The sequence below is a fragment of the Leucoraja erinacea genome, chromosome 22 (assembly GCF_028641065.1).
Source record: "Leucoraja erinacea ecotype New England chromosome 22, Leri_hhj_1, whole genome shotgun sequence".
In the NCBI taxonomy this organism is placed as follows: domain Eukaryota; kingdom Metazoa; phylum Chordata; class Chondrichthyes; order Rajiformes; family Rajidae; genus Leucoraja; species Leucoraja erinaceus.
In genome coordinates this window covers 13632689-13659073 of record NC_073398.1, presented here as the reverse complement: position 1 = coordinate 13659073, position 26385 = coordinate 13632689, and the positions used below count along the sequence as shown (strand labels likewise).

Here is a 26385-nt window from a genome sequence, read left to right as displayed (position 1 = left end):
AAAGTTCACTCCAGTTCTTGCTCACTTATGATTAATCTGGCCCCCGGATGATTCAAAAGATGAGGTGAAAGTGAGTAAGAATCTACTTGATTCTGGCACCTTATAGGTTTTCCACCATTTGCAAGGCATAGGTCAGGAGAGCGAAGGGCTACTCTGTTGCCCTGATTAATTTTGATACAATAATAATCAAAAACAATGGGACATAGTAGCCTAATGCACTACTCTAATTATTCATATCATCAAGCAATGTGTACCATTTGCAAATGTAAGGCAGTAACTTGCCAAACAGTCTGTGAAAACCATCCCAAACCTGTGCCCAGCATGTCCCCACGGAGCTTTCGACACATTAACTGCAGCTGCTCAATACGGTCATTGCCACCTTCTTGAAAGCAGTTAAGTCTGGACATTAAATGCTGGGACCACCCACATCCAATATAAGAACTTTAAAAATGAAGCAAAACTGTGTTGCCCCGATATCATCATGAGGGTCTTGATTTATTTTTTTTCATTTCACTGTCTGATAATATGGCAAAGACCTTGACTTACAAAATAATTCGTGACATAACAAAACAAACCACGTTAAATTATATTCTGCACATATTCATTTTTGAACACATTAACTGTAGAGCTGTTTGACAAATTATTTGAAGTGAACAATTTATTTTATTGCCAGAAACAACTTTATGGCATATTAATTCTATAATGTGCATCAAATATAGACATGATCAAAACACCATACAACATGTTTTTTGTATCTTGTGTTAATTTTCATAGTTATTATATTTTTCCTTTCACAGTTAACAGTCAATGGAATAAACGTGAAACTTCCCTACAATTCAAAAGGATTTAGCATTACAAAATTAGGCTCCAGCACACGTATTTTTATTCCTGACATTCGAACAGTAATTAATGCTCTCCGTAATGCCTTTAAGATCAGAGTACCTGAAAAATACTTCTTTAACAACACTCAAGGCCAATGCGGTATGAATTCTAAGACTCCATAAAGTTGTATAAATTCATACATTCCAAAATCTTACTAATTTGTGCCTTAATTTGATTCATAACATAATATCTCTTTTTTAGGATCCTGCTCTGCAGACCAATGCATTAGAAAAAATGGCAAAGTTGAGCCTTCTGACTGTTGTCACAAAACTGCATTTGATTGGAAAGTTGATGATCGCAGTAAACCTTACTGTGATTCAGCTCCCACTAATGTTCCCTGTAGACCCCCTCTTCCTCCACCAACATGCCCCGGTGTGAAAACAATCTGTGATATCATTCATGGAGAGTAAGTGACCTCATTCTTGCCATTTATTTTATTTCAGGATAACTGATTGTGATGATTTGCACATCCATCTGCATTTATTCCGTCTTCTCCTCTCTCTAATTATCTAGGGCTCATTAAGTATAACTCTTGCCTCTAAATCACAAACGTGAGCACAATATCCAGTTTGACAATCCAGTCCTGAACTGAGGGAATGTTGCAGTTTCAGATAATTTCCCGCACATTTCTTGCACTGAAAATGGCAGCCATGAATTCACATTGAGCCCTCTGACGTTAATACCTAAAGCCCTGCTTCTTATGATCTCTCCCCCTTTTCAGAAACTCTTTAAAACTTTTGATGCTTTTGGACACCTTTTGTATCTTCTCGTGTGGTTCAGGATCATTTTAAATCTTAAGATTCTTGCAAAATGTGTTTACTGTATTGGTGGTGTAAATGCAGGGTGTTGCTGTTTTCATTTGCTTCAAGCGGACATTATTCCTATTGTGTACGCAGAGTGGGTCCTTAATACCCTTGTCAAATTGGATGTTGACTGAGATGACCTTTAGAAGATGCACACTTGACATATCTTCCACTACATTCAACTACTTATGGCTTTGTGCTAAACCCCAAGGCACTAGCACATGCTCAGCCCCAGGGCAATTGCTTAACCACCTCTGCTTGCTGCCTCCAATCTTCCTTAATCTCCTGAGATCTCCTGAGAACTAATCACACTGTGCCACACTAAATTAGTTCACTCCTGGGATTAATGAACTAATCTCAGAGGTAGCAGCAGATCGCCAAAGAGCTGGGCTCGATCCCGACTATGGGCGCTATCTGTACGTAGTCTGTATGTTCTCCCCGTGAGCTGTGTGGGTTTCCTCTGCGATTTTCAGTTTTCTCCCAAACTCCAAAGATGTACAGGTATGTAGGCAAATTGGTTTGGTAAATGTAAACAATGTCCCTAGTGTGTGCAGGATAATGTTAATATGCTGGGATTGCTGGTCGATGCGGACCTGATGGGTTCGAAGGGCCTGTTTCCATGCTGTATCTCTAAATTAAACTGTCGCCATAGTTTCAGTTGAGACCCTAAACTACTCCCCTCCCTCTTAGGATTCCACAGCCACATGATGAGGTCAATCTATACAAAGCTCACATGGTGTCATATGCGATTCAAGTCTTCAAAAATCTGCCAGAGGAAACTAGAGAATTAAGTTAAACAAATTAGTAAGCAAATTGGCGGAAGTCATCAGTAATTGTTTGCATTATACGTTGCATTTTAAATCTGAGACTAATCCAGAAACCTGTTTCAGTTTACTTTGTATGATGAGCAAACTCAGGATCAGTAAACTAAAACCAAAGTTGTATCAACACAACTAAATACATAATTTTCTATTAGCTTCAATTTTAATTGTCTAGTTTTTCAGGTTGAATAGATAAGACAGTTAGTGATAAATTATTAGAGTTAGTTTGTGACAAATTATTTTATTTTCATCTCTTTTATCTCCTGTAATTTTTCTTTTTTTTCTTTATTCAGACCATTTGGAGAATGCAGAAGGAAGATCGACCTTAAGCGGTTTGTCAATAGTTGTGACTTTGACCACTGTGTTCTCAATTCCACTGCTGACTGTAGTAGCTTGGAAGCTGCTGCTGCCGCCTGTGCAAGTGTGGGGGTGTGTGTGGATTGGAGGAATTACACAAATGGAAAATGCAGTAAGTATCCCAAATTTGGATGATAATTAGGTGCTTATGAAAACAGATATATTTACTGTCAGATACAGAGGAAACATGACAAGATACAAAAAACAGTTTCTAACCAAAATAACAAAAATGAATACTCTTCTTGGACCAATGGTTTAAAGACCATAAGGTAGAATTAGGACATTCAGTCATGATTGATCCAGCTTTTCCTCTCAACCCCATTCTCCTGCCTTCTCCCCATAACTTTTCATTACCTTATAAATTCAGAACCTATCATCTCTGCTTAAGTCCACTGATTCACCACTCTCTGGCTAAAGAAATTCCTCCTGCAGTCCGTCCTATTATTCTGAAGCTGTGCCCTCTGTTTCTAGACTCTCCCATTACTGGAAACATTCCTTCCACGTTCACTCTATCTAGGACTTCCGTTATCTGGTATGTCTCAATGATGTCCCCCATCATCCTTCTGAATTCCAACGAGTACAGACCTTGAGCCACTCTTCATATGTCAACCCAATCATCCTGGGGCCATTCTTGTAAACCACCTCTAGACCCTCTCTAATGCCAGCACATTCTTCCTCAGATATTGGGCCCAGAATTGCTCACAATATTCTCAATGTGAGCTCACGTGCGCTTTAAACCCTCAGCATTACATCTTTGAGTGGTTTACACTTTGAGTACTTTATATCTTCAGCCTACTTATCAATTCTTAATTGAGAGGATTCAGGGTGTCTAAAATCTGTTTTGTAACCTTGCGTCGGATATATAAAACCTTCATTAGAGGTTTCATGTCTTATTTGGTGAAAGCGGGATTCCAGGTATGTGTAAGATGAAGATTTGGATATACAAGACTTTTGCTAACATGACAGAAGTTTTTGATGATATATATTTAAATTGAATGCCTTTTTACTTAGACATTTTGTCCATATCTGCACTGATGCACTTTTTTTTAAATTCCAAAGATTATATCTGTGATGAAGGTTTAGTATACAAGCCATGTGCAAGGAATAACAGTGACTATTGTGAACATAAGTAAGTATAATGCTCGCATGTTCCAACTAAAAATTCATATCCATGTCAGTCATGAACTATAATATTATTTTATTAAATCCTTGTTTTTGATTGTAAAATTAAATCAAAGCCTCTATCTGTTCCTCCAGTGTGGTGAAAGCTGGAGAGATGTTCAACCCAGCTGAGGAAGGCTGCTTTTGTCCAGATGGATTGGTCTTTTCTGAAGACAGGTTCAAATGTGTTCCTTTTTGTGAAAGTAGGTTTATTGAAGTTTAAGTTTCAATTGTTTTTGCATTGTTTGTTGTATACATTAGGAATATCTGCAGGCTCCAGTGGGATGTGATTGTGTACTCCCATAATGCTCAATTGTTTAGCGGGACGCAGCTAATGGATAGTTATTTTTGGATTCGAGAAACAACGTGGAAACAGGCCCTTCAGCAAACTGAGTCCAAGGCGACCTTTGATCACCTGTTCACACTAGTTGTATGTTATCCCACATCCACTCCCTGCATACTAGGGACAGGTTACACAGGCCAATTAACCTAGAAAACCCACATATCTTTAGGATATGGGAGAAAACCGGAGAACTCAGAGGAAACACACACAGTCACAGGGAGAACAAGCAAATACCATGCAGATAGCACCCGAGGTCAGGATGGAACGCAGGTCTCTGGCGCTGTGAGCCACCTATTCTTGGTGTTGCTACTTGGTGAAGATATCTTGGAGAAATATTTCATTCGACTAATTCTCAAAATAGGGACAACTATTTTCTTTTCATACCTACTCTCAACTGTAATTGCAATGGTCTTGAACATGGAATTGTGGTTAAGTTTGACACATTAGTAGATCTGATATATTTATCAAATGTCTTCAGTGGCAGAAGGAGAACTGCAAGTGTGCCAATTAGATTAATAAAGGAGTATTATCAATTATTCTTATTTATTAGTTGTCAGGTCGGGGGAAGTTACCCCCGCCATGGGTGCCATGTAATCCCGTGCTACCTGTTCCATGGTCAGATAGTAGGCGACTAAACCGTTTCCATTGCCCGATTTTCCAAGTGAACCCCCAGCAGGACCAAAAACAAGACCTGTCAAAGGGCAGATGAGCTCCTAGCGAGGCAAAGGCCATCCACAATTCAGTAGAAGTTGTGCTCACTGTCATACATTGCATTGTACGGCATGATGATGGTAATGATTTTTTGCTGTAAACATGGCTGGAAAACTAATAATGAATAACAATTCAGTTCATACTTGCTGGCTTTTACATGGCAAGCCAGTGACCCAGATAAATAAGTCCTCATCAACATTGTCATATAAAGGAAAATATCTTATCCTTTGCAACTGTTACAATATTATTTAAATACACGCATCTTCAATGAAATAGTGGGAGATTCCTCATTTGGTAACACTAAAGCTAGATGCAAGAAAATAAATCAGAAGGTGATTTTGACTAGTGTTCTTACTTTATCCAGATTAGCTATTTTTATTAGGTTAAAATCTCCATGAGAAATAAATTAATCATCAGTAGCTCTCGATTCACTCCATTGTAATACATACTTTATATTCTACCTCTGAAATTCAGTTCCATTAACTTTAACCAGGGATGAGGGAATTTAGGCAAGCAATTATTAATGATTAATTGAAGAAAACCACATTGGGAGGTAATAATTAAATATTTGCAGCAAGAATACTTTGAAGAGAACATATATGTTATATGTGTAGACACAAGAAGCTGCAGATGCAGAAATCTAGCAAAACACAAAAAGGTTGGAGGAACTCAAGAGGTCAGACTGTTTCTGTCTCTGAAGGGTCCTGATCTGAAATGTTGCCTGTCCTTTCTTTCCACAAATAATGCCTGACCCACTGAGCTCCTCCACCACTTTGTGTTTGCTGGTGTTATACATTTATTAATAAACAATTATTTTGGTTTTATTGCAGGTTGCCATGACTATTTAGGACGGCCAAGAAAGGTGAGTGTTCAAAAACACAACGATAGAACATGAACACATCTTTCAGCCCACAAAGTTCCTGCCGAACATGATGTCAGGTTAAATACTCTCCTCTGCCTGCACGTGATCAATATCCCTTCATTTACTGCCTATCTAAAAGCCTCGTAAAATGCCACAATTGTGCTGCCAGGTGTGGTGATGGGTGACATGTCCACCTTTGAGGAAAGACGGTTCTGACTATATCCTACTTTTGCCTCTCTGAGTTACTCCAAAATTTTGAGTTTTTTTCCCCCTGAACCGATCAGAAATGGCATTGCTACAGGAAAGAGATTAGGAATGCTGATGTACAAACATAGTTTCTAATTCGAAATTGTCTAGAAACCATCAGTAGAAATATTAAAAAGTCCAAATAATTAGTAGACACATTGACATATTAAAATCGCTTAGAAATAATTAAGAACATTAAACATTAATTAATTCAGTAAAGCAATAACACAAGAGCATTCTGCTTCCTAATTGGCAAGACAACAATCTCCATTTAAATCTTTATGTTCTGTGTTCTTTTGGGTGCTTTATTGCCCAGAATCCTGCATTGTAATATTTCAATGTTAGTTTATTTTAAACATAGAGCATGGAATCAGGCCCACTGAGTCCACGCTGACTTTCAATCGTCAATCTACCCTAATTCTATGTTTTCCCGCTGACTCCACATTAGCAGCAATTTTAATCAAGGGCAAATAACAACAAACCCGCATGTCTTTGGGATGTGGGAGGAAACCGGAGCAACCCAGAGAGAACCAACGCAGTCATAGGGAAAACTTGAAAAACAGATAGCACCCAAGGTCAGGATTGAACCCGGGTCTCTGTTACTGTGAGGCAGTGGCTTTACTAGCTGCACCCACCATGCAGCCCCTGTAGCATTTCCATGTTGCTTATTCAACTGTGGTTCCTAATGTAATTACTTCACTACACCCTTGTGCGATGCATCTCCAACATGCAATACTGGATAAATGTCCTTGCAGATGTACTTGATCCAAGTTTATCCAAGATTGTTTATAATCCTCGACCTGGTTTCCCACAATAACCGAGGGGCACCGAATTGGAAGTGAAATTCTAGGAACCTGATGACCAGTTGTCCAAAAACCAACCTACCCTCCCACGTCCATTGCGAATAAAACTTATTTTTTTTATGAACCAATAAACAAATAGCTCGTGTATTGAACGTTAGCACCTATATAGATCTGCTGAAGGCACACAATAACCTGGAAAAGTGAAGAAGTAATTTGCTATCTTCTGCTCAGACCAGGGTGGGAGAGGAATATTAAGGCCTTAACATTTTTATTTTCCATCAAGCATAAAATAAATTTGCTCAGTAAGTTTGCTGGTGTAAAAAACAGGTAAATCATTGTTGCATTTTGGTTGTACCTGTACTATGAAATCTCATTTTTTTTTACATTAATATTTACATAGGCACACACAGATGTGATGTACTCTTAATGGTAATTTTGCCCTCCTGGTTTTGTTCACAGAATGGTGAGACATGGGAAGATCCTACAAATCCGTGCATTTCATATTCATGCACACCGTATGGAGTTTTAATCAGAAATCAGTCTTGCATTCAGGATGAAACCTGCCCTAAGGTATGTGAGAATCAGTCTTGATTACAAGCATGTCAATCTCATCAAGGAAAATGAATTAATCATTCTATAAGTCCTTCAGAAGTACAGAATCTTATAAAATACTTTTCAGATCTGATGGGATTGATTTTGTGTGTCTTTTATGGTCTCGTGATCAGAGTAGATTAAAATGAAATTTCATATTTAATTTAGGGAGACTATTACCACTGTTCATTTATACTTTTATTTAAATTGTTTATCCTCTGTGAAGCAATCATACTACCTTCTTTTATGGCCATTTAAACGTAAGCAAGCAAATGAAACATGCCTGGAATGGGATTTTTGTGCAGGTGCAGTTTATCTCAATCCCAAAATTGCATTCCTCGAGGCTGCACTGTTTTGCAGCTTTCCTATTATGTTCAAGTATATTCAATGGAAATGTTAGGTGTTTATGAACACATCATGAATCCAGTGCAGGAAGTGGTAAATTAATTATAGTAACATAGAAACATAGAAAATAGGTGCAGGAGGAGGCCATTCGGCCCTTCAAGCCAGCACCGCCATTCATTGAGATCATGGCTGATCGTCCCCTATCAATAACCCGTGCCTGCCTTCTCCCCATATCCCTTAACTCCACCATTATTAATGCTGTCTTTTAACAATTGCCTTAAAAAGTTGATTTTGTGTAGCTGGATAGATTTTCACTATACAAATATTTCAGAATAGAATGAAAATAATTTTAATTAAAAGTTGCTTATGATATTTCAGCTCTATCTTAATCTTGGATATGTTTTAATCTTTATTCTGCACTCTGAAATACTTAAACCAATTGTTAAAAATTATCTTTTCTCCTTCCCGATTTTCTGTTTAAGAATTTATTAATCTGAATGGGTGCTTGGCCTTTAATGATATCACGATTCTGGTAGCTAGGAATCCATCTGAACTGATGATTAACAACATGTATGTTAGTCAAGGAGATTTGATCTATAGAGATTATGAGGTCTTCAATTAATTGAAAGCTGTATATATAAAGATCAACATTTACCAAATTAACTGTTAATATTTTGTTATTTTCAGTCTCAAAGAATCTATATCAATCGTTGCTGTTTTAAATGCAATCAAATACAAGGTACCCTTTTAATACCTGACATAAACATTGATTATTTGTTGAAAACTGTTAATACTGTCTTGAAAAATGACACTGTTAAATGACTCTACACAATCACTGATTAACTAGAGAAGGACCAACACTTCGATTGATTGGGAGGAAATTCTCAGAAATAATTCAAATCAGACTGTACTTTGGTAAAAACTTAACAGGAATTACAAGAACCATTTGCAAAAACCCACGTTAAGCTCCTGATGTACATTTTTTAAAGTTTTTTTTTTCTTATCCAATTCAAACCTGTTCTCAGCTTTTGTTAAAATTGTATATTTGTTCAGTTCCATTTTCACTGTTGATAAAATCTACTTTCTGGGCATGGGCTCATGGATCTCTCTTCCCTTGCATGTTATTGAAGTGGAGGAATTTCATATCAGACATCCACACAATACATTTCATATGGTTATTGGACAGCAATGAAGTTGGCACCTGAAACCTACAGGGAACATTACACAAGTCGGCAATAATTCTCTGCCCTTCGAACATTTGTAGCATCTCGACCATAAACTGATCACTTCACATTTTGTACTGATGTATTTTTGGTGCTGAATTGGTAATTTACTGATCATAAAATTATGATTTCATCTTGGGCTTTTTGAGATGTATATGCGTTTGATTTTGGTTATTTTGTGACATACTGTATTTCAGAGATATGCCATTTATTGTCACTATACATGTACAGTGAAATTGAAAGCTGCTCGTACTCAGTGCATACATATAATTTAGTACAAAAAACAAGAAACAGAAAAACAAAAAACAGAAGGGAGAAGGGGGGGAGGGATAGGTGCACAATTCTGCGGTGCTATATACATATATACAGGTGTATATATACGGGGGTTGGGCTGTGAAGTCAGTGCATGTGTGAATTTGAATTAAGAGTAGTTATAATTTTCGGAAAGCAACTATTTCTGAGTCTATTTGTCCTGGATTTGATGCACCTGTAGCGCCTTCCAGAGAGCAGCAGGTCGAACAGTTCAAACGCAGGATGGGAGCTGTCTTTGATGATCTTCTTTGCCCTGCTAAGGCAGCGGGAGATGTAGATATCCATCAGGGAGGGGAGAGGGCAACCAATGATCTTCTGCGCTGTCCTAGTTACCCTCTGAAGCCTCTCCCTGTCTGCCATGGTGCAGCTGCCATACCATGCTGTAATGCAGTATGTCAGCAGGCTCCCGATGGACGAGCGGTAGAAGGTCAGTAGCAGGCTAGAGTCCAGGTTGTGCTTCCTGAGGAACCTCAGGAAGTGCAGCCGCTGCTGAGCCTTCTTGATTACCGCTGTCGTGTTGTCTGTCCAGGAGATATCAGCAGCGATATGGACGCCGAGAAACCGGAAGGTGTTGACCCTCTCCACACACCCGCCGTTGATGTGTAGGGGGACTAAGTCGGTGCTGTGCCTCCTGAAGTCGACAATGAGCTCTTTTGTTTTCCTGGTGTTCAGAGCCAGATTGTTTTCTGAGCACCAGGTTGTCAACTTCAGGACTTCCTCTCTGTAGGCTGCCTCGTCTCCCTTTGAAATAAGTCCGACTACATTAGTGTCGTCAGCAAATTTGACGATGCGGTTGTTGTTGTGGGCTGGACTACAGTCGTAGGTGTAGAGACAGTATAAGAGGGGGCTTAGCACACAGCCCTGTGGGGAGCCGGTACTCAACCTGCGAGTGGAGGAGAGGTGGGGGCCGAGTCTCACAGTCTGGGGCCGGTTGGTGGGGAAATCTTTTATCCAGGCACATGTGAGAGTGGGGAGGTGGAGAGTGACCAGTTTACCAATGAGAATATCCGGAATGATTGTATTGAAAGCTGAGCTATAATCCACAAAGAGCATGCGGACGTAGCTCTGCCCCTGCTCCAGATGGCTCAGCACAGAGTGGAGAGCTACAGTAATGGCGTCTTCTGTGGATCTGTTTTGGCGATAAGCGAATTGGTGGGGGTCGAAGTCTGGTGGTAGATAGTCCTTGATGTGCTGGAGGACCAATCTCTCGAAGCACTTCGTGATTACCGAAGTGAGGGCCACAGGACGGTAGTCATTAAGGCTGGTGATGGTAGACTTCTTCGGCACTGGGACGATTGTGGCTGATTTTAGGCAGGACGGAATAACTGCCTGGTCCAGGGAGAGGTTGAAAATTCAGTGCCTCCTTATTGTATGAAATGCAATATCATACCTCTAGATATTCTGTTAACTTACAGAATAAACTACTTAATAACTTAACCCATGTAATGATGCTTGAAAGTTATGAATTCAAAGACAAATAAACGTATACACATTTGTCGAGGTGCCCAAACCCACACTTCGAACATGGTCTGATTTACTTTTCCCTTCCTAAGGTCAATGCGCAATCAATAAATTCAATGAAACAATAACAAAAGGATATTGTACAGCAACCTTTATGGCAAACCGATGTCAAGGACATTGTGCATCAGCAAGTTGGTAAGTGAAATTTGTTTTGTTTTAATGTATGCAAACAAAGAGTGGTATAGAGCATTAGAAAGCTCTATATGATGAGCATTCTGAGTTCAAATGTAACCTGGGGTTCAATTTTTCTTGATAACATTTAAAATAGATCCATCTATAATCATTGGCTTTATATCCTGCTAAATTGTCACACTTCCTTGTTGTTTTTGACTGCAACCAGATCTAATGTGTTTCCAATTCTCATGGGCATTTGAATTTAAATGATAGTTTAACATTTTCAGAGTATAGACCAATAGTCTCTGGGTAGTTCTGTGCCCCATCTGTACTGTTTGATCTCAAACTATCTTGGGGAGCACGTCCGCCCTTCCTTCCTACCCTTAGCCCTGATACCAAATAATCCTGAAATTGTGATAGTTGAATGGATAAAAAGTAGTAGCAATTTGTTAAACTGGTGTCATTGCCCTATAGAACCGACTCTTTCTAGCTATGGTTGAAGACAAGCCTGTTATTTAGTTTTTGGCATGCAGTAGTAGGTCTTGCTTGGTCCCCAGTATAGAATTCAGATGTTCAGAATTCCGTCCAGCTGGTTGTAATTTAATTTTGTTTACCAAGGTACAGTGAAAAGCTTTTTTGCTGCATGCTATCCAATCATTGAGAAGACTATACTTGATTACAATTGAGCTGTCCACAGTGTACAGATACAGGATAAAGGGTAAATTATTTGGTGCAAGATGAAGTCCAATTAAAAAGACTTCCAGAAACTCCCATTGGGAAGATTGCAATAAGTAAGTGTGAATTCAGTTTGGAGGATCGCAGTAGTGCGGGCAACCACCACAGCTGACCACGGGAAACAGTCATGTACTTATTTTCATTCCCACCCCTGCCATTCTACACTCAGACCGCAACTTCCTGCTGCTTTACACTTGCCAATTGGTTCAATCTCTGGACTGCTGTATTGACAGGAACATAGAGATAGCAGCTGAAGGGATGGAAATAACTTACATTTTATTAAAGTAAGAAATAGGATTACTAAAATAGTGTATTTAAACCATTCCATAATGGGTCTGCAACAGTAATGACTTGCATGGCATCTTTTAGACTAAAAATGTTCAAGGCAAATCATGGCCTTTAAAGATCTAAAAGTTATAGGGCTAGAGCAGACTACACGTACACAGGGTGGAGAATGAACATGCAAGGATTAGAAAACAAAGATGACAAAAATTAAGTCATAGTCAGACCAGAAGGCAATACTGAGTAATAATGTAGTATTCAGCCATTAAAAACTGTACAAGAATAGGCTAACGTAACATTGTAATAATAAGTTAACTTGTCCTACATCTTTATGCAAATATTTTTCAAGGTATGACACCAAAAGATATCGCATGGACAAATTTTGCCAGTGCTGCAAAGAAGCCATTACTGAAAAGATGAGTTTGAAATTATATTGTCAAAATGGACGCACCAAGAGAGTCAAATACATCGCAATCAAGTCTTGCAAATGCCAAAATTGTGGAAAATAGATATAAATCGCTGCTGTATATGTACATCTACTGTACCAAGGATCAAGGTTTCAAAATCTTGCATGGAAAACTTTTCAATGCAATATTAAAACTAAATTTGGGAAATAATCTGCATTATATTTTGATAGATTTATTATCTTCAATCAAATGTAATAATAGTTTCTTAAAAGCTTAAAATGCTGTTTCTGTTCAAGGCTCTTGGTGATGGGAAGCGGTGGAATATTTACAGTTCTGATGTTAAGTGCCTGTTACAATTTATTTGATCAGAGATAAGAACCAATAAACTTAACAATAACAAGATGAATATTTCAGTACTTTAATAGAGAACGACCTATTGGGAATAACTTAATTCTCCAATGTGGAGGTGAGGATACTTGTGATTCTCTATTTAATGGATACTTGTGATTCTCTTCACAAAGGAGGATAGTGCTAACGTTGCAATTAAAGAATGTGAAACATTGGATGGAATCAACATAGGAAAAGTGGGTGTATCAAAGAATTTTGTAAAGTTAATAAATCAGTGGACTTGAATTAGATATATCCAGGAAATTAAAGAGATAGAAAATTGTGAAGAGTCTAACCATCACTTTCCAAACTCCCCTGCCTATAGAAGTAATGCTAAAGAATTAGAACACTGCTATTTTTTTAAAATATATTGTTTAAAAAAGGAGAAATAATTAAATTGAGTATTTGTAGGCTTGTTGGTTAACTTCAGTGGTGAGCAAACTATTGATTGATTGAAAGATATAGCATGGATAAGTGTGTTTTGGCCCACGGAGACCTCACTTACGTTTGTTCAGCTGTTCACACTAGTTCTATGTTATCCCACTTTCTCAACCACACCCTACACTCAAGAGATAATCTGCAACACTCAATTAACCTACAAGCCTTGGGGGTGTGAGAGGAAACTGATCACCTGGAGAAAATCCATGCCATCGTGGTAAAAACTTGTAACCTCCACAGAGACAGCACCCGAGGTCAGGATTGAACCCGTCAACTGCTCTACAGCTGCATCAATTGTAATGAACTATATATAATGGTCCAGATCTCACATGTAGGATGGAACTGCAGATGCTGGTTTACACCGTAGATAGACACAAAATTATAGACACAAGAACTCGGCGGCATATGAGTGGCATGGTGAGAAAAGGAATAGGTGACGTTTCGGGTCGAGACCCTTCTTTAGACTGAAAGTTGAGGAGAGGGAAACTAGAGATATAAAAAGGCACATAACAAATCAGAGCTAGCCCTGATGCATACCTAAAACAAAATAACCTATTTTCATTAATAATCAGCAACTAATTTCTTGCCCTATGCACTCTGAACTACACGCTGCTCTGTTTACAAGATTTTAGGCTTTGCCAGTAAAATATAATTCAGTGTATTTGGAGTAGTTTGGTACCTCATTGGTACTTTAAAAAGCTGTCATATAAAATGATGATGGGTAGAAGTGAATAATTCACATCCATAAAAGAATGGCTTTGCATGGGGAAAATCAGAGAAGGCTCACAGATCAGCACAACTCGTAATTCTTTGAAGGTTTATGTAAACATGACCAAATACCACAAAATAATAAATGTAAACACAATAACCAATAGTCAGATAGCTGGTAAATAGACCCTTAGGCCCAACTCATCATGCTGACCAAGTCCTATATAAGCTAGTTCCATTTGTCTGAGTTTGTCCCATATTCATATAAACCTCGCCCATCCATGTACCTGTCCAAATGTCTTTTAAATTTTGTTATTGTACCTGCCTCAACTCCCTCCACTGGCAGCTTGTTCCACATGCCCATGTGAAAAGGTTACCCCCACAGGTTCCTATTAAATCGTTCCCCTCTCACAAGCCTATGCCTTCTGGTGCTTGACTCCTCTACTATGGGAAAAAAGATCACATATTCACAGTGCTGTAAGACCATATGATTGAATTTGTTCTAACAGCTGGCATGTGTCTTCCCTGAAAATGAGGAGCTGCACCTAGAGTTTTCATTGCTGCCCTTATTTGATTTTCCAAACATAAACGTTATTCAGAATAAAGTATATATACAACACAAACATTGTGAAGGAACTCGGCATACATTCTCCACGTACATACAGTGCAGTAACCAGTAGTTTTCGCAGCCGTTTAAAGAAAATGCCCTTGTCACTCATGTGGCCCGTGGGGTGATTCCCCTTCCCGTGTTTAAGGGGTGTCCTCACCGGACACTGCCCCTTAATGCCGAGCAGCTGAAGGACCATATGTCTTGGCATCTTCACGGCGTCTGATATAATATTGATCGCACACCATCGATCCGCTTGCTGTGCAAGGCTGTGACAGAGCAGAGTCCGTGCATTGGGTGGGTAGTGTGGACCTGGGACCGGCTGTGCGGGAGCGCGCGGCGGGGAGTGTGGACCCGGGAGCGCGCGGTGGGGTTCGTGGACCCGGGAGCGCGCGGCGGGGAGTGTGGACCCGGGAGCGCGCATCACTGGCTCTGTGCCGGCACATTGTTGCAGTCGGGTGGACGTGTATATCTGCAGGCTGCTGCCAGTCATTGACATTCACCCGGCGTGGGAACCATCAGAGAACAGCTTCTGCATCTGAACCGATTCAGTTACTCAGGGCGTAGACTATTCAACAGGTAGGTCCCCACCTATCCATGTTTTCCGAAGAAGGATCTCGCCCGAAACGACTCCCATTCCTTCTCTCCAGTCCAGAGACGATGCCCATCCCGCTGAGTTACACCAACCTTTTGTGTTTTTTTCTCTAGAGATGCTCTACAGAGGCAGGAACCATCCCAACATGTAAGAAACAGTTTGACAGGTACATGGATAGGACAGGTATGGAGGGATATGGATAAAACGCGGGCAGGTGGAACTAGTGTAGCTGGGACATGTTGGCCGGTGTGGGCAAGTTGGGCCACACTGCATCACACTCTATGACTACAGGTACACCAGTTGGTACCGAGCAGTCTGTGGAGTCACTCTATAACTGACGCAGTTGGAGGTGGAGTGGACTGTGAGGAAGATCGTCAAGGAAATATCGACAGGCTGATGAGATCTGTAGTAGGAAGGACTGAAGAAGAGTTTTGACCCGAAGCGTCACCCATTCCTTCTATCCAGACATGTTGCCTGTTCCACTGAGTTACTCCAGCATTTCGTATCTGTGCTGAGATCTGTAGTTTGATGGCATATGTAATTTAGTTTTGAAGAATTAGTATAAGCTTAAGGGTGCATTCCGTAAGGGATACAAGAGAGGGGATCTTATAGAAACATATAAAATTATAAAAGGACTGGACAAGCTAGATGCAGGAAAAATGTTCCCAATGTTGGGGGGAGTCGAGAACCAGGGGCCACAGTCTAAGAATAAAGGGAAGGCCATTTAAAACTGAGATGAGAAAAAAACGTTTTCACCCAGAGAGTTGTGAATTTGTGGAATTCTCTGCCACAGTAGAGGCCAATTCACTGGATGAATTTAAAAGAGAGTTAGATAGAACTATAGGGGCTAGTGGAATCAAGGGATATGGGGAGAAGGGTTACTGAGATTGTGGATGATCAGCCATGATTACAATTAATCTTGATGCTGGCTCGAAGTTAGATGTGGCCCTTGTGGCTAAAGGGATCAGGGGGTATGGAGAGAAGGCAGGGATGGGATACTGAGTTGGATGATCAGCCATGATCATATCAAATGGCGGTGCAGGCTCGAAGGGCCGAATGGCCTACTCCTGCACCTATTTTCTATGTTTCTATGTTTCTATGAAGGGCCAAATGGCCTCCTACTGCACCTATTTTCTGTGTTTCTAAGAACAGCGATTTGACAGTGTAGGTTGCTGGGCAGGTTGAGAATGGATTTGAAGTGGAGTTAATAACTAATAACCAAGGTATCCTGGACTAAAAGAAATGCATATTGTGCAATGAGAATTGTGTTTTACCCCTTTCCACTCCAATTTTCAACCAAGATATTTATGACAGTTGTTTAACAAAAATATTTGGTATTGTGGTTTCTCTATTATTGATTAATTAACAAAATTATCTATTGATATTCACAGTATAATCTGAAGAATTGAATTGGTCTTGAATTACATTTGAACATGGTGGGAAATGACAATGGTGCCTGGCTAACATTGATCAAAGCAGGCATTACAGGGCAGAGACTGAATTCCAAAATAGTCAAGCTATATATTTTCAGCTCATTATTGACACTTCTGACAGTCTTCTTGGGACTAATAGAGATGTTACATTTGATCAAACAGCCTACCAAAGAGGATGGTGACTTTGAAGCAAGCAAAATGTTTGCCAACACGTCAAGATTCACAAGAAACCATTGTTCAATTACAAAGAAAAATCCATGCAGATTACATGCCTCTTAAAGTTTCCAAACTGAAAATCAAAGGTGTGAATGGTTATTTGGATTTGTGTTTTTCAGCCAGAGAGAGCATGTCATATGTTTAAATGTTATATTTGACGTTGATGTTTATTGTTGAGCCTCTCACTAGTTATTCAAAATGCAGAGATTAAATTAGTGCTTTGTACTAATAACCAAAGTCTTATTTTTCTCAAGAAAAGATGGTAATTTTATAGTTTACTATATTTGTGGCTAATTTAATGATTTGTGTAAATTTAGTCTACCATGTTTAATTTGTCACTGCAAAAATGTTGTGTCTTTGTTGTACATTTATGCAGTTGAGAGTGTTGCTATCTGCCATAGACTTAAAAATACAAACATGTACAATTTTGTGCAACATATACTCAATAATGTGATTATAGCACACACATTTGACAGACTTAATTTGTAATTTTGTACATAATACTGATGTTTAATTTTCATTTTGATTATTGTTTATTCCTGCTGTTCAAAGAATCTAGTCCTGTGCTATGATTGAACAACATTAAAAGATGCTTTTTAAAATGTTGACTTTCTTTGCTTGGGATTGCTGCTATCAGAATGTATGTTTGGACATCAATTATCAATGTGGGTACACTCTGAAGATTAAAAAAACAGCTTTTGAAAGTAGTGCATTTTCATAATATATTAGATCAAGTGGGACCCGTTGCCCCAAACACAATAATCCACCACTCACCCGTTCCCCCAACGAACTCGTTTCCATCACTCACTCGCTCCCCAACGTAACCCATGACCCCAACTCAATAATCCAACACTCACCCATAGCCCTGACGGTACCCCAATGCAAACCGTTACCCAACGTAAGATTCCACCACTCACCCATTCCCCCGACGCAACCCGCTCCCCCAATGAAATATTCCACCACGCACTCATAGCCCCCAACTGGGCAGGTCATTTAAAACCTTAAACAAAATGCAATTGAACTAAGATTTAATGTGATGTAGGTGCCACCGACAAGGCCATCCTTTGTTATCCAAGTCTAATCATTAAACTTTGCTGTGCTGGGTTAGGCTGGCAGATTCTTCCCCTTTGTTATCCAAATCTTATCATTAAACTTTGCTGTGCTGGGATAGGCTGGCAGATTCTTGCCCTGAAGGACATTTGCTGTGAAGGTCTCAGTGTTTTGAGATAGAAACATTGTAGCCGGTAGGGGATTGTGACATCATAACTGCCTAACTGCCAGTGCAGATTTGAAGAAAACCAACTTTTAAATGTCACTTTAAAACTTTTAAATCTCCCCCTCTATGTCCCTCTCCTTACAACAGAGATCAGCAACAGAGATCACATTGTGATGTCATTTTCAGTTTTCAGAATCTTCATGGCAGCTTGTGTAAATGAGATCCCATTGTAATTGGACCACTGTGAGATGGCATTGTGACATCATCACTGGAAGCTGCTAGGAAAGCCTCACTCTCACAGGCATTTATTATTTTCAATTGGCTTTTAAAAAACTTTAAATATCAATAACGTGTGAAATATAATATCAAATGTGATGAAAATTGATACTAAAGATCACGGCAAAACCTGAGAAAGATTCTGAAAAATATTTGCGCTATTGTGTACCGTTTTGGCGTAGTTCCTTTATCTCACAGACAGACAAACAAGATGAGACTTTTAGTATTATGCAGATAGATGACTGTGGATCAAATGAGGACTGAATTGATCTACATTAATCAAATCTGCCAATGTTAAATGAGGACTGAATTGATCTACGTTAACCAAATCTGCCAATATGAAACACTGCATAAATTATCATTCATTATTCCTTGAGATATTTATGCTAAGTAGATTTTACAATGGAACATAGAACACTACATCAGAGGAACAGGCCCTTCGGCCCACAATGTCCATGCAGAACACGATGCAAGGTTAAACTAATCTTTGCTTGCATGTGATTCATATCCCTCCATTAATTGCATATGCATACCTAAAAGCCTCATCAAATGCCACTATCATATCTGCCTCCACCACCACCCTTGCAATGTGTTCCATCAATCCACAACTGTGTAAAAAAACTTGCCCTGCGCATTTCCTTTATATTTTGCCCTTCTCACCTTAAAACTATTTCTTCTAGTCTTTGCTGTTACCACTCTGGGAAAATGGTTCTAAACTGTTTATCTATGCTTCTCATATTTTTATATACTACTATCAGGTTTTCATGCAGCCTAGGGCACTCCTCTCCCTGTAGCCAATAATCTCTAATTCCAGGCTCATCTTTCCTGTTAGGATTAAAGCAATGCCGACTGTCCCTAATTAGAATAGAATAGAATAGAATAGTTTCTTTATTGTCATTGTAACATGGGCCATGTACAACGAAATTTAAAATGTCAGCCAGTCAGTGCAGCATTCAAACATTTCTAAAGCTAACGAAACATCCACGGTAAAATAATAAAGATAAGCAAATAAATAAAAATCACAGACAAAGCACGCATACACACCCAACCCTCCATCCTTCTGTCGATTTCACCGTTACCACAGTCCCTTAGTCTGTATCGCCCCTGCGTTCCTTGGCGGCCACATTTAGTGCTTTTATAGCAGTGGGGTAAAAACTGTTTTTTAGTCTATTTGTCCTTGTCCTTGTGGATCTGTACCGTCTGCCTGACGGCAACAGTTCAAACAGGGAGTGTCCGGGGTGGGAGATGTCCTTTATTATATTCTGGGTTTTTTTGGTGCAGCGGGAACTGTGTAGGTCCTCCAAGGTAAGGAGAGGGCAGCCGACAATCCTCTGGGCGTTGTCAATGGCCCTCTGGAGCGCTTTCCTCTGAGCCGCTGTGCAGCTGGTGTACCACACGCATACACAGTATGTTAGTATGCTCTCAATGGAGCACCGATAGAAGGACAGCAGCAGCCTCTGAGTGATGTTGTTCTTCCTGAGCACCCTCAGGAAGTGCAGTCTCTGCTGGACCTTTTTCAGCAGCGCAGTGGTGTTCACGCTCCACGTCAGGTCCTCCTCAATGTGGATTCCCAGGAAGCGGAAATCCGCCACCCTCTCTACACAGTCCCCTCTGATGGTCAGTGGTACCATGTCCGTTTTGTTTTTCCTGAAGTCTATTATTACCTCCTTCGTCTTTGAGGTGTTGAGGAGCAGGTTATTTCCTTTGCACCACACTGTCAGCTGCTCCACCTCATCCCGGTAGGCGTACTCGTCCCCCGCGGAGATGAGTCCCACCACTGTAGTGTCATCCGCAAATTTGACAATGGTGTTGCTGTGGTGGGCGGGGGTGCAGTCATGCGTGTAGATGGTGTAGAGCAGGGGGCTCAGTACGCAGCCCTGTGGAGAGCCGGTACTGAGGCTGAGGGCCGTGGATGTGTGATGGCCCACTCTGACTCTCTGGCTTCGACCCGACAGGAAGCTATTTATCCACGTACAGGTGGAGTGTGGAAGTCCCAAGTCCCCCAGTTTATCCACCAGTTTGTGGGGAAGGATAGTATTAAAAGCAGAGCTGTAGTCCACAAAGAGCATCCGCACGTAGCTCCCCCGCTGCTCCAGGTGAGACAGTGCAGCATGGAGAGCTGTGGCTACAGCGTCCTCTGTGGATCTATTCGCTCTGTACGCAAACTGGTGGGGGTCAAAGCTTCGGGGCAGAAGTGATGTGATGTGACCCCGGACCAGTTTTTCAAAACACTTCATCACCACTGGTGTGAGTGCGACTGGCCGGTAGTCGTTGAGGCTGGAGATGTTGTTTTTTTTGGGCAAGGGGACTATGGTGGAGGACTTCAGACAGGGTGGGACAGTGGACTGGGCCAGAGACTGGTTAAAAATCCTCGTCCAGACTCCAGCCAGCTGGTCTGCGCAGTCCTTCAACACGCGTCCAGATACGCCGTCAGGACCAGTAGCCTTCCTTGGATTGATGGCCCGCAGCGTGCGCCTCACCTCATGCTCCTCTATCTTGAGGGTTAGGCTGCTGTGGACCATGTGCTGTGATGTGGCTGTCTCGGGTGGCTCCACTTCAAAGCGAGCAAAGAAGTGGTTCAGCTCCTCTGCCAGCGAGGCGTCACCTTCAACAGCTCCAAGGTTGGTCTTATAGTTGGTGAGACACTGGATCCCCTGCCACACCTGCCTGCTGTTATTACTGTCCAGGTGGTCCTCTATTTTCCTCCTGTAATTCGATTTGGCCTCTCTGATGCCTCTCTTCAGGTTAGCTCGGGCCGTGCTGTATAAAGCCCTATCGCCAGACCTAAAAGCGGTGTTCCTCTCTTTCAACAGCCGCTGGACCTCCCGAGTCATCCAGGGCTTCTGGTTGGGGTAGACCCATAATTAGCCCATTCTCTTCCAAATGCCAATCGTAACCCCCAAAAAATCTCTCCAATATCTTCCCGGCCACTGATGTGAGGCTCACCATCCTATAATTTCCTGGATTACCTCTACTTCCCTACTTAACCAAACTACTCCCCAGTCCTCCGCAACCGTGCCTGTAGCTTGAGAAGATACATAGGTTTTCGTCAAGCTCTATGTAATTTCTTCTCTTGCCTCGCTTAATAATCTGGGATAGATTCCATCAGATCCTGGAATTTGATTTTCAAACTGTCCTAGCATATAAATAAACCAACACTTACCTCCATGTCCTTCTTGGTGAATGCAGATGCAAAATACTTGTTTACTACCTTGCCTTGTCTGACTCCAAGCATAAGTTCCCTCCTTTATCCTTGAGCGGTCCTACATTCTCCCTAGTTACCCTACATTTTTAATGTACATTTAAAATTCCAAGAGATTTTGAACTCCCAATGACATTTCATGGCTCTTCTAATGGTCTGCTTCAGTTCTTTCCTGGTTGCTCTATATTCCACAAAGGCCCAGTTTGATTTAATCTATCTAAACATTACATATGCTTCATTTTTCTTTTTTACCAAATTTATAACCTCTTTGATCATCCAAGGGTGCATTGCCCTGCCATCGCTGCTGGAACATACCTTTCTGGCACTCTGATGAACTTGACTCCCATGTGTCAGATGCTTACTTACCCAATAACAACTGCTCTCAATGTACTCTTCCTAGCTTCTGAATAATAATGTTAAAATCTCTTTTGCCCCAATTTAGTATCATTTCCCCAGGTCCAGCATTATCTTTGTTCATAACGATCTAAAAACTATGAAGTTGTGATCATTGTTCTCAAAATACTCTTCTACTAAAACACAAGTCACCAGACCAGGCTCATATCTCAGTACAAGGTCCAGTATGGTCCCTCCTGGAGTTGGATTGTCCAATACTGTTTCGGGAATCTCCCATGGATACTTTTAATAAATTCTGCCTAGTTTAAGTCTTTTGCACCGAGTAAGTCCCAGTCAATTTTGGGAAAGTTAGTCGCCCACTACAACAATTCTGTTCCTTTTGCACCTTTCCATTTCTGTCTCCACCTCTATTTCTCTGTCTCCTGCTGTTTTGGTAGACCTATAGTACAATCACATTCTTAGTTGTGATCTCTTCCCACATCGTCTCAATGGACGAACCATCCAGTAGGACTCTCTGAGCTACTGTGATAGTCTCCTGATTAGTAAAGCGACTCCTCCACCTCTTTACTCCCCTCTCGATTACATCTGAAATATACAAATGTTGATGTTTGTAACGTTGTGCTGCTAGTCCCCTTGCAAGTAATTCTTTGTAATTTCTACAACATTGTCGTTCTAAGCATTGATCCAAGCTCTAAATTAATTTGCTTTACCCATGGTACTCCTTCTCTTGAAATAAACACACTGCACCCCAACAGTTTCACCATAACCGTTACCTCAACCCTGCCTGTCCTTCCTTTGAGATACACTTTTGAACATCTTTTATCAATGGTCTTTGCACTAACTATCAACATGGTTATTTTTTTATTAAATCAGTATTTAAAAAAAAGTAAAGTGCATAAAGTATAGAAACAAAATGCTGGAGTAACTCAGCAGGTACAGCTCAGAATGACCATGTTGCACGCACTTTTATTGAAACCAAGATAGTGGATGGGGAGTACTGTGGCTCAGCAAACAATCTGTTTACCCATCAGCAATAGTCTGGAATTGTGACCTCAGAGTGCAAGCCAACTCTAAAAACAAAGTTTAACCTCAGTGAAGATATTGACACGAGAAATACAAACCAATATTTAAATAGCGTTTAGAGAAGTAAGCACTATGTAATCGTGGTTTTAGGTAATCCTTAATGTAAACAACATCATAAAATTATATGGTTGTTGCTTAAATAAATTTGATTAATTGACCTATATAGGCATTATCAGTAACGATATGGCCAGGCCATTACAAGAATGTTAAATGTAAGGGGAAAGAATAGAGTTAATGGCAGGACTCTTAAGGTTTCAAAGGTCTTTTATTGTCTTTTATTGTCACGTGTACCAAGTAAGGTACGGTAATATGCGAATTACCATACAGCCATACTAAAAAAAGCAACAAGACACACAAGTACATAAAAGTTAACAAAAACACCCACTACAATGGATTTCCCACATTCCTCACTGCGATGGAAGGCAATAAAGTCCAAACTTCTTCCTCTTTATTCACCCGCGGTCGTGGCAGTCAAAGCTCCTGCGGCTTGGAGCTCCCAAAGTCGATCTCTTACCAGAGAACGCAAGCTCTACAATGTTAAAGTCTGCAGGCTACGGCAGTTGGAGCTCAAAGGTCAATCCCTGACAAAGGGATCGTGAGCTCCGCGATGATACATCTGCAGGCTCCCGTGGTTGGTGCTCCCAAATCGATCTCCGCCAACTCCTCGATGTTAGGCCGCAGTGCGGATGGAGATACGAAACGGAAAAAAATCGCATCTCCGTCGAGGTAAGAGATTAAAAACAAGTTTCCCCCAAACCCCTCCCCAACCACCCCCCACATAAAACAAACTAAAAACATACATTTAACACATAGTATTGAAACAACAAAGAAGGAAGGGACACTGTTGGCAAGTACAGAGTGATCTTGGGCAAGCATACAATATGTCCTCTTTACCACTCTAACTTCTTGTTTTGCCATTTTCACAAAGCTATTGACTTGTTTAGTTTAGCTTTGTTTAGTTTATTATTGTTACGTATACCAAGGTACAATGAAAAATATTTTTGTCGCATGTTATCACAGCAAAAAGCCTGTACATGATCACAGTCGAGTCACCCACAGTGTACAGATATAGGTTAAGGCAAATAAAGTTCAATGCAAGATAAAGTCCAGTAAAGTCCAATTAAAGATAGTCCGAGGGTGCCAAATAAGGTAGATGCTCTGAGGTGAGGTGCTCTGGTTTCCTCCCACGTTCCAAAGACGTGCAGGTTTGTAGGTTAATTGGTTTCTGTAAATTGTCCCTAGTATGTAAGTGTGTATGGATGATCGCTAGTTGAAGTGTTCTCAGTGGGCCTGTTTCCACGCTGTATCTTTAAAGTAAACTAAACTAATTAAACTGTACTAAACTAAATTAAACTGAACTGAACTAAACTAAACCAAACTAGTGGAACCACTTCCTCACAGCACCAGAGATCTGGATTCACTCATGACCTTGGGTACCGTCTCTGTGGAGTTTGCAGGTTCTCCCATGACTGCATGGGTTTCCTCCAGATGGTCTGGTTTCTTCCCATGACACGAAGACATGCGGTTTGGTAAGTTAATTGCCCAGTGTAGATTGTGCCTAAGTGAGTAGTAGAGCCTGAGAAGAGATCATAACTATGCGTGATGAATATAGGATGAGTGTAAACGAGTGGTGATGGATTCGGTGAACCAAAGGGCCTGTCCCACTTGGCAATTTTTTTTGGCGACTGCCGGCATCATATCAGTGTCACAAAAAGGTTTTGAACATTTCAAAATCCAGTGGCGACAAAAAAAATGTTGCGACACTTGAAAAATACCGCGCGTCGTACGTCATTTTTTCTCGTCGGGTTTCCGTTATCGTTGGGGCTGCAGTGAGGAGCGGCCTCCAACAGGAAGAGACCGGGGACTCTGGTGCCGACGACTCACCGTCGCCGTCGTGGGGCTGGCCGAGTCCGGAGCGGGTGGAGCGGTGGGGAAGCGCTGCTGCTGCTGCTGCTGCGGCCCGACCGGAGAGTCGGAGGCTTCAACTGCAGGTCTGTGGACGGCGGCACCGGGAGCCCGCGGGTCCCTGGAGGGAGACCGCTTTTCAGGGCTCTCGCAACGGCGACTTCCCCCGCCCGAGTTGCGGGGTTGAAGAGCTCCTGGAGCGGGGCCTAACATCACCGCCCCGCGCGGCTTGGAATGGCCGCGGGACTCTGCGAGCGCACGCCGGGGGCTCTAACACCAAGACCCGGTGTGCGACCTCGCACCACCCGGCGTGGCTTTAATGGCCGCGGGACAATCGCCATCACCAGCCGGGGGCTTTGACTTTGACTCTGACATCGGGGGGGGGGGGGGGGGGGGGGGAGTGCAGTGGAGAGATAAGTTTATTTGGCCTTCCATCACAGCAATGTGATGGATGTTTATGTAAATTATGTTGTGTCTTGGGTCTATTTGTTTGTAATGTATGGCTGCAGAAACGGCATTTCATTTGGACCTCAAGGGGTCCAAATGACAATTAAATGTATCTTGTATCTTGTATCTTGTATCATCATGCCGCGTAATTTGCGGTGACCTGCCGAAAAAATCGCCAAGTGGTACAGGCCCTTAAAAGAGCTGTGCTTCCACATTATATCTCTGGCTATTAGCTTTATCAACTGAATTGCAGAAATACCACATTATTGATATTTGGCTGGTTCAATCAGTATCGATAATGCCTAGACAGGCTAGTGAATTTATATAGATTTAAGCATCAAACCTCACATCAACATTAAGGATCACCTACTGATTGTCAGTAAAGAGCAGATAACACTACAATTTCCCCCTGTTTACTTCTGTAATTAAATATTGTTTTTTCCATTTTGTGTCAACATCATCACTGAGGTCAAAAGTTCTTTGTGAAAGTTGGCTTCCTCTCCGAGGTCATAATTCCAGACAGACTATTGTAGTTAGACTATCTGCACATAATTCCAGACTGAATATCTGCAATAGATAAATAGTTTATTTGTTCAATGTCGCTCCTGTCCATTATCATGGATGTAGTAAAACTGCGTGCTACATTGAAATCCTTTGGTTGACACAAAATGCTGGAGTAACTCAGTGGGATAGGTAGCATCTCTGGAGAGAAGGAATAGATGATGTTTCAGGTCGATGAAGATGGTTGAGCATGATCAGAGCCTTATTGCCAGGGCTGGGATTGAATTGAATAAATGTTATTAGCCAAGTATGTATACATACAAGGAATTTGCCTTGGTGCTCTGCTCACAAGAAACAACATACAGTAAACAATTAAGAATAAAACATTATAATTTAAACATGTGAAGAATTAAATAAAAAAACAGAGCAAAAGGAGGCTACAGCCTTTTGGTTGTTGAACTTTGGTTCAGCTTGTGGAAAAAAGCTGTTTTAATGTCT

General features: G+C 41.0%; 1 protein-coding gene and 1 long non-coding RNA gene across 3 annotated transcripts in view; both read left to right on the top strand.

Moving 5' to 3' along the window:
- Window positions 1-12919, top strand: part of LOC129707991 (mucin-2-like) — a 149877-nt gene extending 136958 nt beyond the window's left edge. Inside the window, exons 60-64 of the mRNA XM_055653525.1 lie at window positions 5909-5940; window positions 7449-7559; window positions 8613-8664; window positions 11014-11116; window positions 12462-12919. Coding sequence (XP_055509500.1) covers window positions 5909-5940; window positions 7449-7559; window positions 8613-8664; window positions 11014-11116; window positions 12462-12621 — 458 coding nt within the window. The 3' untranslated portion in view covers window positions 12622-12919. The remainder of the gene's footprint in view (window positions 1-5908; window positions 5941-7448; window positions 7560-8612; window positions 8665-11013; window positions 11117-12461) is intronic.
- A 1830-nt stretch (window positions 12920-14749) lies between these two features.
- Window positions 14750-17672, top strand: LOC129708008 (uncharacterized). 2 transcript variants are annotated; one of them, XR_008725264.1, is made up of 3 exons: window positions 14750-15238; window positions 15368-15401; window positions 16646-17672. It is a non-coding gene; the product is annotated as an uncharacterized LOC129708008 (long non-coding RNA). The 2 variants fall into 2 exon arrangements; XR_008725263.1 differs by having other exon boundaries at window positions 15368-15420.
- Window positions 17673-26385: the final 8713 nt, after the last annotated feature.